At 38.6% G+C, this 14,932-nt stretch overlaps 1 protein-coding gene across 1 annotated transcript in view; it reads left to right on the top strand.

Annotated features, from left to right (window-relative positions):
• Window positions 1-14,932, top strand: part of SLC12A1 (solute carrier family 12 member 1) — a 49,628-nt gene that overhangs the window by 18,130 nt on the left and 16,566 nt on the right. Inside the window, exons 11-19 of the mRNA XM_088540334.1 lie at window positions 2,314-2,398; window positions 4,119-4,270; window positions 5,810-5,917; window positions 6,667-6,790; window positions 7,558-7,659; window positions 9,465-9,620; window positions 10,228-10,327; window positions 10,412-10,523; window positions 14,714-14,854. Of these exons, the coding sequence (XP_088396460.1) occupies window positions 2,314-2,398; window positions 4,119-4,270; window positions 5,810-5,917; window positions 6,667-6,790; window positions 7,558-7,659; window positions 9,465-9,620; window positions 10,228-10,327; window positions 10,412-10,523; window positions 14,714-14,854 (1,080 nt within the window). The remainder of the gene's footprint in view (window positions 1-2,313; window positions 2,399-4,118; window positions 4,271-5,809; window positions 5,918-6,666; window positions 6,791-7,557; window positions 7,660-9,464; window positions 9,621-10,227; window positions 10,328-10,411; window positions 10,524-14,713; window positions 14,855-14,932) is intronic.

Raw genomic sequence — 14,932 nt, 5'->3', positions numbered from 1 at the left:
AAATTCAGACATGCGCATGTGGTGGGCCATGGGGCAACTGTAACTCTTCCGCTGTTGGAACCTTGTACTAAAAATCAAATATATTACCAAAAAGAAGTGGCTCACACCTTGACATCCCTAGCCATTCACATGAGGCTATCTGGCCTTATTATGCAGACTCATTGTATAGAAATATACTTTAAGAATTCAACCACACAGCTCATATTTTCTTACTGGCCCAGTAGCCACAAGTTCATCAGGATCTTACCAGCCCTAACAACCAGTTTCTCCCTTTCTCACACTGAGTTACACGATTCATCTCCTTTGTTTTCAGAAGACTGCTTTGGAATGCAAGAATAGAGATGAATTTGTAGAAACTGAGCTACTAATAGAATCTGCGGTGAATTCCATTTTTAATTAAAAAAATACTGTTCTTATACTCACTGAGACTGAGTCACTCTCACAGGATCTCCATCTTTTTATCAAACAAAAATATTTATTTTGCCATTTATGGAAGTTATGCAACAGACAAGTTCCCACAGCACCCTAGCTTCTTTCATAAACGATTTTAGAGAATCTGAGCAAACCAAGAGAACCCATTCTCCCATTTTCACTCTAATTGCTTTGCTCTGGTAATTAGTAGCCTTAAAGCCAACTCTTCCAGGCTGCAGATTCACTATTGACTATGCTAAGATGCATTACACAGGTTTAAAGAAATTAATCAGCCTCCCTGGAATTCTAAAACACAAGCTAAGAAGTATTAAAATGTGTAAAATAGGCAAACTAAAATTTCTTTTACATTTATTGCAAACACCTACACATTTGCTTCTATAGCTGTTGTAATCCTGTAGTAGCAGCCTACTACAAAGCTGACCGACACTAAAAGCTAGTCTTAGCGGTGACTTGAGCAGGTTTCGGAGCAGGTCATAAAATGGTAACATCGCATTAGATAAATGTTTAATTGTGAATACAATTTAAAAGTTGTAGAAGTGAAGAAGCTTTAACCTTAACATTTAAGGTCACAGTGTTTAACATTGCTGCATAAGACTCTATGAAAACAGCACCTGAAGACATGCACACCAGAATTGAATAATGGAAAGTTGACACGATCTGAAGTCAAAAGGTCTTTGCAGCTGAAACGACTTTGCTATTATTTTTCAGCTCAATAAATCTTTACCTAATTTAAAAATGATATTAACTATTAACATAGTTAAATCACACATCCATGATTCACACAACTCTTCAAGTATACATATTTTATCATGAAATATAGTAGTTAAGAAAGTAATTTATTCCATGTATATTTGATCAAAAAAATCTACCAAATCAATTTAAGAGGAAAATTCACAAAAGAATTGCTTTCTAATCTAAACAAACATTTACTTAATCGTTAGATTGGTTGATATTAAAAATTCCCCTTAAAATTACAAAGTATAATGCAGATCTTTGAACCCTTACCTACAGTTGCATTGAATAATACTGATACTGTGTTAAGTCCATCTAAGAAAATACAATACAGCCTTACTGAAACATCTAACTTAAAAGTCGAAACAGTGAAAGGAAGCAGCTTAATGCTAAAACACTGCTAACAATTACTAGTTGCTAATCACAGGAGTGCTGTGTTCTGTTCAGGGTGATTATTTGCAGTTATCTCACTGATTAATGCAAATGATCTAGGATCTAGTCTTGTCATCCACAAAGGCATGATAGCTTACCCTCATAAACTGCATTAACGAGGAAGAGCTTTACAGAGGAAGGGTTTACACAAAAGCCCTGGTCTTTACGAAGGCACCAAAGTATTAGTGTTAAGCTAATAGGAAAACATCTGCTGTGATCTTAGGTCTCCAAGTGGCTACCTGCACAATTACTATATGCTGCTGAGGAAAAGGCAGCACATTGAATGAAAAATCCCATGGCCTGGAAGTGATGAGCAGGCAACCATCTGGCCCACTCTACTGAAACAAGCAGCTTAGTTCAGTCAAAGTTTAGGCATTGAATGAGTAAGACTTTATAATAAAGGCTGTGCGAGGTAAAACAAACTTGTTCTCGCAAAAATGCACAGTTCAGAACTCTCCTGCTGCTGTAATACGTGAGGAGCACTGGTCCCGCAATGCTCATGTTCCGCTGCGTTCAGGATATGAGCACTGCACCCCAGAACTGCTTCAGTCCCATTTACCTGTGAGGAACAGGAGGTACTGGTACCAATCTAAATAAAATATCCACCCTCTAAAGCCATCTTCTCATCACAGTGTGGCAATGCTCACTGGTATGCAAATGCAGGCAGAATAGAGCCTGGGAACTCACAGCTGTTTTTGGTCACTGCTTTGTTTTAAGGATCCCCAAGGGGCGATACCCAAAGGAACAATGCTCGCCATTCTGATTACAACTGTTGCTTATATAGGAGTTGCAGTATGTGCAGGTAAGGACTGAACATCTCTCATGTCATATTTAATATAGTTAAAATGTTGTAAAGTCTGATATGCAGATAAATGATTAGCTCATCACGTGGATTTATTATCCAGTGACATAGTTGTTTTAAATTTAGTGTATTTAAAAAAAGAAAGAAAAGAAACAGACCAACAGAAAAAGTCAGTATTTGGTATTTGCTCTGTTTGAGTCTACATAGGAATAGAAGAAGGATTTCCTTATAACTTGTATGATTACTTTTGCATTTGATTTAATGACAAAAATAACTATAATGAGGTATCTAGGAGTATAGCAAATATTAAAAGAACTGCTAATCTCTCGTTCCCAACTCACACTGGAAGTTCAGATGGCTTCTGCTTGCTCTTCACTAATCTTATTGAGCACTTGTGAATGATGCGGTAACATATATATGTTGTATGTCACATGTCAAAGATGGAAGCCAACTACCTCTCTGGAAGAAGGTGCCCTAGGTCACAAGTTACTCTGCAGTATCAGAATGTCAGGTAACAAATGGTTGCAACCATAAAAATGAGATCAGTACCAAAGCTTTACCTCTGCTAGAGGAACATGCAATTAAAGTCTCATTACAAAGGTACAAAAAAATCTCTGTTCAAGAAATATTTTTCTTTTTCTATATTAATAATGCTGCAAGCAATAGTGCTTCAAATGACAATCTTCATTATAAGCAAACACCTCAGCATACTATATTCTCATAGTATACCCTTTTATAGGAAATGAATCTCAAATTTTCTTGACTTGTGTGGTTTCTGTACTTTAGGCAAAAGGCAGAGAGCTCAAGTCAAATTTCAACTCAGGTTACCGCACTGTTTGGATCTAAATTTCCCCTGCAGTTTCAGTTGAAGCAGACATTCTTCACTTCCTTTTCTAAACCTGGGTTAATGTGTTGTTCTATTCTCACAGGCAACAGCCATATTTCAGCCTTAGAGCTGGCTGCTTTTCAATGCAGTAACTTTTTTTTTTTTTCCTGTTTGCATATCTGTTTGCTGAACAGATAATGGTTACTTTGGGAATCTCAGTAACAATGTTTTTGACATATTTGAAAATACCACATAAACTTACAATTTGGCTGCTAAAGATGTTGAGATCAGCACTCTGCAAGTTAACTCCATATGGTTCTTCCCATTTCTGGTGACAAACAAAAGCATAAATATGATTAGTAAGAACAAAAAGACTATCAGCAATTTCTCTTGTTTAAAGGTTTTTTTCCATGTTATCAGTGAGTCCGTGATAATTTGATCAGTTGAGGATCTGGATGTCTAAAGCAACTGTGTTTCCTTTTTAGACAAAAAAAAAAAAATGCCCAGACCTAAGACTGTCACCAAAAATAGGTTACCTCTGAATACTGGCACTTGTGAAAGTGGTCACAGATGGACAATGTATCACTAAGTCCACTAACTGTCTGTTAATTTCCAAAGTGTCTGTTTTTATACTTTCGTAAGTGCACTAGTTCCAATTAGTCAACTAGTTGATTTTTTTAACAGTAGCAGAAATAAGTATTTTCTTAGAGATAACATGAGAAATAAGACACAACATGGGGAGAGAACACGTGTCCAATGTGAAGCTTTACTCCTTAGGATGGGATTAAGACGGCAATTGTACAAAATATCAATGTACAAAGAATCAAAGTATTGTAAGAATATTCTCCTGGTGTCACAAGGAAGAAAAATGATAATATATTGTTGTTTCCACAGCCTCCTGCGTTGTACGAGATGCTACTGGGAACGTCAATGATACAGTTGTATCTGGAATGAGCTGTAATGGATCATCTGCCTGCACCTTAGGCTATGATTTTTCCAGATGCAGAAGTCAGCCATGTGATTACGGGCTGATGAATAATTTCCAGGTTTTAATGAGATAATATATATAATCTAAGCAATGCGTGAATACATAAATATAAACAAGCAAAAAAAGTTTGCTGACAACCAACTACAACAGAATGTCCACTGTTACCTAAAAGGTGTCAAAAGCTACAGGAATAATCAAAGCAAAAACTCTTCTGCATTCCATGTTACCTTCCTACTACCTGTCAGTAACACTCCCAGCCTTCTGTTAAGGCCTTTACTTCCTCCTTCAACAAATATCATGCAGCAATATATGCTGCAGCCTCTTATGTTCATAACAGAGACCTCACGAACTCCTGCCAAAGAAGTGACTCATCTGACCGTTCCTTACACAAGGAGAAGATTTTACCTTAGGGGTGCTGCAGTCACCGTTAAGAGTTTATGCCATAGTTCTGAAACCAGAATAATTCTTCTTGAAAAAAGATACCCAAGAATACTGAACATAAAATAAAGTGAAAAGTGAAGAGGTCTTTCTCCTGGGCCAGAGGGAGACTATCTATCACTTTTATTCTTCGACATAAAGCTTAGGCAAGGCATCAAAGTAAAGGAGTTCTTCTGCAGCCGCATGACCACAGCTCACAGATGTCTTTCCAGTCCCTCTGCTTCAGAGTCTACTAGAGGAGCTCACCACCCACCTGCAGTTTCTTTTTAACTAGCCAGTTGTAGCTTTCAAAGTCTCTTGCTTTTTTCCCCCAGCTGGCTCTGCTAAATGACAGGGGTGGCTCATGGCCTTTAAAGAATAAACTGCCCGTCACAGACTTTTCTGTCTTTTCTTGACAGTCTGCCATCCTCACCCCCATCTCAGTTAGGCTGCCTAGACCCAGGGCAACCCTTAAAATCAATGACCTCATGAAAGCTGTCAATACAGTTCCAGTTCCTGAATTTATGCTTGACAGACCAAAGTCGGAAAAAAAACCCATCTTCAGCTAATAACTGTCCAGGATTAACTGGTCTCTCTCCTGGAGTACTTCCCACCTACCAAGCATCTAGCTATCACATCCATCCACTTTAGCTTCCTTCTCTGGCACTTGCTAAGTTATCAGTGCTTTCTTTTCAGTGGCTGCAGAGGCCTGATGGGGCTGGACTTTACTGACTGTGGTGCTGCTGTTGTGCCAGCACCATCAAGCATTCTTTTTTTCCAGCCATAAAATAATAATAACTAAATGTGGTTGGAGACACTTATTTGGTGCTCTCTTCTGCAGTTTCCATTTTGCCGTATTGATAAAAGCTGACTATTTATCTGTCAAGTAGAGCCCGTTACTTACAGCCACCACAAGTAAAGGCAATAGGATGACACCACAGAATACTCAATTGCCTCAGCGGATAGCTGAATGTTTAAAAATCTGGCAGAGCATCATCTGCTTTCCACTAAAAAAAGAAAAATAGTATTTCTTTACCTCACAGTTGGTTTGTGGTAAATTGAATTTAGGACTGTGAAAAGCTGAGACACCATAGTAATAGGAGACTTAAATGGGTCCGTAGTCAACAAGCGTATCCAAGTGCAAACATGACTACTCATTTTTTCTTTCTTCTTTCTGTAGGTGATGAGCATGGTGTCCGGCTTTGGTCCTCTTATCACTGCAGGGATCTTTTCTGCTACCCTCTCATCAGCTCTTGCATCTCTTGTCAGTGCACCCAAAGTTTTCCAGGTAAAACAACAATCTGAATTTCCTAAAATTTTACTTCAAAGACACATAATTTGTTTGAACTCCATGTGCTGAATGTGACACATATTCAAAGAGCACTTACATATATGGGATGAAGAGGCAGGGAAAATGGTACATAGAATGTTGCTTTTCAGAAATAGGAAGGTCTTATCACCCTGTACAGAACTAAGCACTTAGAATCATAATAGGCCTTTGCTCAAAGCTCAGTTTTGCTGTATGTAACATGTGTCTGGGCTTGTTACAGACAGCCTCAAGGTTTTTCTCAAGATCACTTGCATCCCCTTACAAAATGCCAGCCTGTAAGCTCAGGGATGTCTGCAGGATCCCTTCAGAGTAAGCAACTCATCACATTCCTGTGCTGATAGATGTGCTCAGAGAGATCTGGGCAGCTGCAGTGGGGACAGAGAGGGAACAGGGTGCATGCGACAGAAAGATAACTTACACAAGCTACTGATTTGTGCTTCACTTTCCTCCAATTTAGATTCTTGAAGTTGTTTTTTTAAGCAATGAATTAAATGCCTGTGGTTTTGTTTTGCTGCTACCTAAGAACATAGTGGGATATCGGCAACCAACTTACTGGAATGCTTACATGCTGGAGGAGTAAACATACCTGAAGTACACTAAGATGGACCTAATTTTTGTTTAGCAAAAGCCTAGCTTGCTGTCACTCACAGGGAGTGTATTTCTGATGCAAAAAAAAAAAAAAAAAAAAGTTCTGATTTGTCTACCAGGCTCTTTGCAAGGATAACGTCTACAAAGCACTCCACTTCTTTGCCAAAGGATACGGGAAGAACAACGAGCCCATCAGAGGATATGTTCTCACTTTCGTGATTGCTATGGCATTCATTTTGATTGGTTTGTATATAATTTAAACACCTGCTATAATCTGATCTTTGGAAATTATATAGTCTGCTGTATTTATACAATTCTTTCCTTATAATAAGAAAAAATCTCCACTCAGATCAAGTATGAGTCCAAGCACCCTTGAAGTGCTGACAGCAATTCCATCAGTCCCAAAGATTAGGGACTGTAGTAATGTCCTAATGCTGGCACAGCCTGACTTCCAGAGATGCCAAATAGGTGCAATTCCTGTTCACTTCATTGAGACAGAGCAGTGCTTAGAAGCAGATCAAATTAGTTAGTTACCTACTCTGAAAATGTTTTTCTTGTTTACAGGACATATAGCTCTGGGGTAATTGTGAGATAAGGACACATTACCTGCCAAGCCTTCGTCACTGCCAATTCCAAAGCAATTTCCAAATTTCTATCACTGATGGTAAAAAAAAAAAATCCCAGCTACCATATTCAGTGCACCATCACCACTGGCAGTAATTTGGGACTTAGGATTATAAAATCATTTTTTGCCAAGATTTCAAATTTAAACTGTGTAACATTGTCAGTAAATGAGTAGTACAGCGGAGAGAATTCAGATAGCCACTGAAAAGGCAAAGCAACAGAATTTAATACTAAGTCTTTTAAGAAATCTGTCTTCTCTATTACACATTCAAAAATCTGAGATTTGCCGTAGATCTGCATTAATTGCCAACCTGTATAATCACAGTATCAAATCTAACCTTTCATTTCATATATTTGTGCAAATGTCTGACTTGTGTGTCTTGCAGCTGAGCTGAACACCATTGCTCCCATCATCTCCAATTTCTTCCTGGCTTCATATGCTTTGATTAATTTCTCCTGTTTTCACGCATCATATGCAAAATCTCCAGGTAAGTCTGTATTTCCAGTGATTTGACTTTACAACCTGATCTCGGCAAAGTTTCTTCTGTCTGTCAATGAAAGCTGCAATACCTGTAAAATATCTAAGCAATGTGATCTGAGGTCTATTGCTTCCATTGAATATGATGACACATTTTACTCATCCCTCAAAGATAAAACTAATGGCTGCAGTCATTATATTCCTTCTACACAGCTGTAGAGCATGAAAAAAGACTTCAGAGGAATCCACTGGAGCAGGAAATCTCCTCTCTAGGTTGTTTTCTCCTCACTATCACCCACATACGTGGTTAAAAAATGCTGCCATCTCTGGCCACGTAAATTAAGAAGGTGTGGGGTGGTGGGATCATTATGCCTGTCATGCCCACTATGCACTGAAATTTGCAGGAAGTTAATAAGAGCAATAATTGTGCTCAAAGTGACACCCTTATCAACCACAAGTGCTCAAAACAGTATCAGCAGAGCTCTGCAGGGGCTAATAGCAGAACTGTGGGGTGCAGCACAGTGAAGCCCTGTACAAGGACAACTCGAAAGGTTCCCGTCTACACATCTGATCATACAGGCTTGTGCCTCACTACAGCAGAACTATCCCTCTCACCATCATGAATAAAGGGTTGAACCCAAACACCTGAAGTCAATCAGCTGAGCAGCACCTTTTGGGCCAACAGGAAAGGCAATTTTCTACCGCTGTGAATCCATTATTCAACCCAGGCAATGAAGAACACATTTTTGATTTCCAATATGAAGAACCTTGCAGTGGTTGCATAAATGCCTACATCAACTCTTCTCCTATAGCTCTCCATGGTGCCAGTTGTACAGAGGGCAGAAAAGATGAGCATTTCTGCTAATTACCTGCACAGCTGAACAAATGTCTATCTGATCTGCACTGCCTCAGAGCTGAGTAAAAATTACCTCTGCAGACCTCACATGTGTGGATCAGGCACAAAGCTGCTACTGCTTAACATTTCAGACAAAACCAGCCATTTTTTTCCCCTTTCTCATTTCCTCCAGTTAACTTCTGCCAGTTCAGTGATAGATTATTGTAACTGCAAGACAGCAAATTTGTTCACAGCAGGACCTTCCTATTTTCTCCATATAAAGATCATCCAAGACAGCCTTGCTCGGTCTCTCCATGTATCTTCAGTGGCTCTCCCTCTCAAAAGAGACTGTTCTGAAGAACACCTGGCAGAGACCTGCAAACCATGCAGACTTGCTGTTTGCTTCATCATTTTAATTGCTAGCAGGGGAAGGATTTAGTACTACAGCTGAAGAGCAGCGGGAATAATATCTTTTTAAGTCAATTGCAAATATTTTATTTTTATTTTTCTGCAATGAGGCCAAGCAAAGTTTAAAAGACAGCTGCACTTTAGCATATAGTCTCATATCAGCAAGTGCTTAGCTCCCACTAACAAGTTCTACACATATGCCTTCAAAGGACATAACAGCCTATTACGTGAAACTGAAAGAAAACTTTTTTTTCAGTTCTGAACTAGCGAGTTCTGATTTGGCAAAAATACCTATAAACAAACTAGCTATTCAAACCAAAGCAACAGCAAAAGGATGATCGGGAAAGACCTGTAAGACCCAGTACTCAGAGCGTATACAAATCTGCATCAGTCGTTACGTGGACGTGTCTGTTGATGCGCACGGTGCCTTACAGTTTGTACATACACCTCCCACTGCTTCTGACAGAGCCTGAAGCAAATTGCACATGGGTCTGTATGTGAGGAATCAGTGGATCACCATTTGCTCAACTGATTTTCTGCTCCTCCAATTTTCTCCATTCTCATTTAAACAGGTTGGAGGCCTGCATTCAGATATTATAACATGTGGGTGTCACTTTTTGGAGCCCTGTTGTGCTGTGGTGTCATGTTTGTCATCAACTGGTGGGCAGCTCTCATCACTTACGCCATTGAGCTCTTCTTATATATTTATGTAACATACAAGAAACCAGGTAAGGCCAGAAGACACTATTACTTTGTGTACGTGATACAGGACTTTACAGGTTTTCCTAAATCTGTTGCTTAAAGAATGAGACATTCCTCTCTTCTGCAATGACTTCCTCTAAAGGGAAGCCTAGAGAATCACATAATACCATTAAATCCCACTCTACATATGCATCAAGGCAAAAGGCTGGTGTACTGTTGCCTCTTCAGCAAGCATTTCAAGTAGAGTCTGGGACTTTGTTTAAAACCTGCTAGCACACAAGTTTATTCTCAAAGATTAATTTGGACTTTTATTTGGGTACCACTTGTAACTTCTTTCCATCTACACATAAAACCTTACCTGAGTTTTGGCATGCTCTTAGCTGGCTCATTTGAATGTTCACTCAAAATGGCAACCTGCTGCTTACTGTACAAGATTTGCATGTTTACATTTGCACGACACACACCAAACATACTCTGTTCTTATGAAGCACGAGGAATGAAATGTCTGCATCTATGAAGCATGACAGAATATATCATGCTTTGGCTCGTAGGTAACTTGATTGCTGACCTTTGTAATAGATATAGGGAAAAGCCTGTGGTTTAATGTGCCTAATTTATCTTTATTGTCTGCAGAAGTAAACTGGGGCTCTTCTGCACAGGCTCTTTACTATATTAATGCCTTAGACAGTGCTCTGGCATTAACTACGGTGGAAGATCATGTGAAAAACTTCAGGTAAGATATCCAGTGAACAACAGAATGGCTTTTTCAGAATGAAAGTGTTATCCAATTAAATGTAACCTTTTTTCCTTCTAACAGACCCCAATGCATAGTATTAACAGGAGCTCCCATGATCAGACCTGCTCTGCTAGACATCACGCATACTTTCACAAAGAATAACGGACTCTGCATCTGCTGTGAAGTGTATATGGTAAGGTACTCCTCTAAACCTAAGCCTCAGCACCAGTGGGTGCTGTAGATTTCCATTATACATTCCACCCTCGTTATGCATTCCACTGTGTGCCCACTTGTGCTGACCAGCTCCTGTGCAGACCATGACAGAGATTTGCATTACGAATGAATTTTGTTATAAGGTTTGACAAGAAAGCTATCACCTGATTCACAGCCTGCTGGTAAGCACCTCATTGAGATGCATTTCAGAGTTCACAGTAGATGGACCGACAAATGATAAAAATTTGAAAAAAGAAAGCATTACAAGGGAAGATTTTTTTAAAAAAATGGTCACATGGAGGCTGAATAAAATGAGGGAGGCAGAGTACTTTCAGGAGTACAGCACAAGAGTCAAATTATCTAAGCTCAGTTTCCAGCTTGGTCACTGATTTGCAGTATTAAGCAACTATTTCAGCTCTATGTGCTGTGGTTTCTCCAAAACTGGAGTAATGATAATTTAGAGGATAAGACATGCTTTACTGAATCTTCTACAGGGAGGGGTAAAATCTATTTTTAGTTATAAATATACAAGAAATTTTGCATTTTAAAGGATGAAGACAGAGTCTTTCGTAAGGACAGAAAAAAACAGATGAGTACGTAGTGCAGAATAAAACACGTAGTTTAAGTATTACAACAATCTTTTACTATCTTTTTATATTGAGAAAGGAAAAAAGGACTCATGTCACCAAAAGAAGCTGTAGCATCTAGCTAACAGAGTCAGTCCAGTCAGGATAATGATGATAAGACATGAGCATAGGAATAATTCATTTGCTGTTTCCATATTACAGAAAAGGAATCTAGGACATCTGCATGTGATCCCTTCCAAATCAAATCCTTCACTGCAATTAATGGTTGCTTTGTCACTGCGTTCAGTATCAATCACAGAATGAATCTCTACAAGATCCTGAGACTAGGCAGCTTCAAAAAGTTAATTCAGAAAACTTGCTGAAATTTATTAGGTCTGTTTCTCTAATATAACCACTTTCCATCTAGCATTTGAGATTTAATTTCAACCTATAAAAGCCTAAATCTATGTGCTAGTGTAAGTATTCTCATTGCATTTTTATTATTATTATTTCACCAACAATTTAAGATAATTTTCATTTAGTTGGTAATAAAAACACAACAAAATAAACCTTTCTAATTTCTAACCCTGTGGCAACAAGCTGATGCTAAAATGGCTACGCATGGTAAGAATGCCATAATGTCAGCAGAGGGTCCTTATAACTACTTTGCTGTCACAGTAGAAGCTGGTGCGCTTCGGCACGTATGCTTCTGCACAAAGAAAGTCATGACTAGAAACCCAGGCATTACGTTGAAGAACAGCCTACAACATATGTCCTAACAAACAAGCAATCCTATTTAGACATAAGCATCACATTCAACACGTTTTGTCTCAAAAGCTGATAGACTATAAGCTGTGTATAAAGTTTTGGGACACAGTGCCAGAAATAGTACCTTCCTTTTCCCAAAGCGGACAAAGAAACTTTCTGGGAATGAGGTGTAGTCCAGAGATGAGAAATAAAAGTTGCCAACTGAATATAAAGATGGTTTAAAATTTGTAAGTCTCTAAGCCTTTTGTTCAATGCTGGCTCAAGCATTCCAAGTTACCAGTGAGAACAGCGATTTTGCTTTCACTCCCTGCCTTCACATAAAATATTTTTTGCAAGGCTACTTTCCATCCAGTCTGCAAATTCACTAGACTCATTGCACAACTGCACAAACATTAATGTGATTACAAAAGGATGAGTAGGGAAGTATGGCTGGGAAGGCCAAGTTACACAGTGCAAGGCAACAGTGAAACTGTATCCTTAGAGACTCTCCTTGGACGGAGGAGAAGAAGGGTTAGATTCTTTTGTTTTCTTTAGCAGGACAGAGCTACAAAGAAACTTTAACATTATTGTTCAGCCTGTTATTCCCACGTCTTCATACTACTCTTCCAACTATTAGGATCAAACTCTTAACTTAAACCATTAAATCAAAGCAAGCATCAGTGAATTTACCATCACCCCAGAATGCAGCATGATCTGCTGCATCATAAAGAAAGATCATGGGGACTTGCACATCCATATTTCCTGTACCCCTACACGAATAGCTGTAAAGAACTAAGAAACATATGTAAGGGAGAATGCCTGGGCTAGCATCAACGTAGCCTACTTTTGACCAGATCAGAAATAACTGTTGTCTTTTTTAATTATAATAAAAGGGTACAAATAAAAACATGATATGTAACATCTACCAGATTATTTCACATCTTTTCTCTCAATGCTGTTTTTTTGTTTTTTAGATGGAACTAGCTGGAAATTTTATGGAAGGCTTTCTTTTCCCCATCAGACAATGCTAATTCACTGAAAGTAAACATACTGTGGTTATTTCTTTGTCTGTATAAATATGTATAGTACATTCTATTTTCTTTCAGGAAGCCAAAAGAGTTTCAGTAAGGCTGAAAGGTTCTGAGAAGAATGTTTTCACTTTACATTAAAAACCATCTTTTAGAAATTGATTTTAAATTAAGTGATCCCTCCTATACATTTCATTTTTGAGAGAATTTCTTTCAAATTGGTTTTTTACAGTGTTCTTGAAAAGGAAATAAATTCTAGACTTACAGTATTGGCTATAGAAAAAATAATCTAACTCTCCCTCAGCTCTGTTTTAACCAGTTCCTTACCTTAGCAGAATCTACTGTATACTGACTTCAAAAGTGAAAGTTTTTGAGTTTTGAAATACAATCTCCTGAGTACAAGCCCACCAAGCTTTCCTGATTTTATGTTGTATGAAATGTTTACTGAATCTGTTCCTTTGGAGCAAAAACAACCACTTGCACTTGCCAGCATCCTCATAAACACAAAAAAAAAAAAGAAAAAAAAAAGGGGGGGGAAAAAAGGGAAAAAGGAAAAAGAAATAAGGAAGGAGAACACAAAGGAATGACTTCTCATGAAATGAAACCGTACAGCAAACTAAACCACTTGCTTATAACAAAGCAGACTGGTACCACTAGCACAGCCAGGCACATGGAAACTTACTTGTTGGACTCCGAGTGCCACCAAGCCAACTGCCTCCTTTTGGAACACCCAGACTCTGATGCTGTATTCCCGGGGATTTACACTTTTGTCTTCCAATCTTCCCTGGAAAGCGAAGACTATCAGTCCAGCCCAGTAACACTCCAGAAACAGAGTCTGAGACCTCCCAAGCACCCCTCTGAGATTCACTTGGATTGCAGAAGACCTGGACCTCAAATTCTGCTTCATAAAAGACAAAGTGAAAGAAAACAAACCAGTCTTAGCAAGCTTCAACTTTAGAAACTTAGAAGCATGGACTTTTGAAATCAATTAAATACCAGATGCATGCTTCCCAAATTTACCTCAATCTTTCTAAAGGCTCAGTTGAAGCCTCCACATCTTCTTACTAATGGCTTAACATTACTAATTAACTAATGGCTTCAGAACAAGATTGCTTTCAGTGAATTTGATGTGTCAAACATGTGTCTAACGTTCCTACATGCCCCAACATGGTCATTTACTGCTTTGTCACAGAAGCACCTTTATCTGCTGAATGTCACTTTTCAAAATGTGAACAGGCATCAACATTAGACTGTAGTTAGAGTAACTAGTGATGTCCCCAGGAACATCTTTTGGGGATGCCATTCCATTCCCCACTACAAAAATCAGTGCATCATCCGCTTTGGGTCATGGCTATACAGATGAAGAGTCTTAATTTTGTCTAATTAAGTTGTCAGATGACCACTGAAAAGATTTGGTGACAAAAGCATTTGTGCCTTTAAATATACTGAAACAACTTTTTTTTTTCTCTTTTTTACTTCTTACTACTAGATAGTAGCTTAAGCCTTACTTACGCAGTCAAGTCAGGGAGGGAGTTGATTCACTCTGAGATGCTTCATCATAACTTAGATATTTTTCTAAGGTGTTACAATCCAGAGTAGTCCTTCTTTCTGTCAGAATCACTGTATTTAAGTCCTCTCAGTCCTCTTCAACAGAATGTGAATTATGTTAGCAGCACGTTTTTTTTCAAAGGGTTGAATCTCTGTGGACTCTTTTTGGGAATGTATTTTTCTAACTCTCCATTCCCACAGCAGACAAGGTAACTCCTTCAGAATCACTGTGTGATGTATAACACAAAGACATCTTAATAATATTTTACTGTATCACGCAGGGACCGCGCAAACTGTGTGTTAAGGAGATGAACAGTGGCATGGCAAAAAAGCAGGCCTGGCTTACAAAGAACAAAAGAAAAGCCTTTTATGCAGCAGTGGCAGCTGACAGCTTCAGAGATGGAGTCAAAAGTCTCCTTCAAGTAAGATTTTTGTTTACAGAACACACAGTAGAATGTTACATCAAAGAATCCCTCTATGTAAAGCCTTACTGTTTACCT

This window comes from Tinamus guttatus, unplaced genomic scaffold, assembly GCF_059628265.1.
Source record: "Tinamus guttatus ecotype Peru unplaced genomic scaffold, ASM5962826v1 Tinamus_guttatus_pri_ptg000004l, whole genome shotgun sequence".
NCBI lineage: Eukaryota > Metazoa > Chordata > Aves > Tinamiformes > Tinamidae > Tinamus > Tinamus guttatus.
Note: the sequence above shows the minus strand (reverse complement) of the source record. Positions and strands in the feature narration are given on the sequence as shown.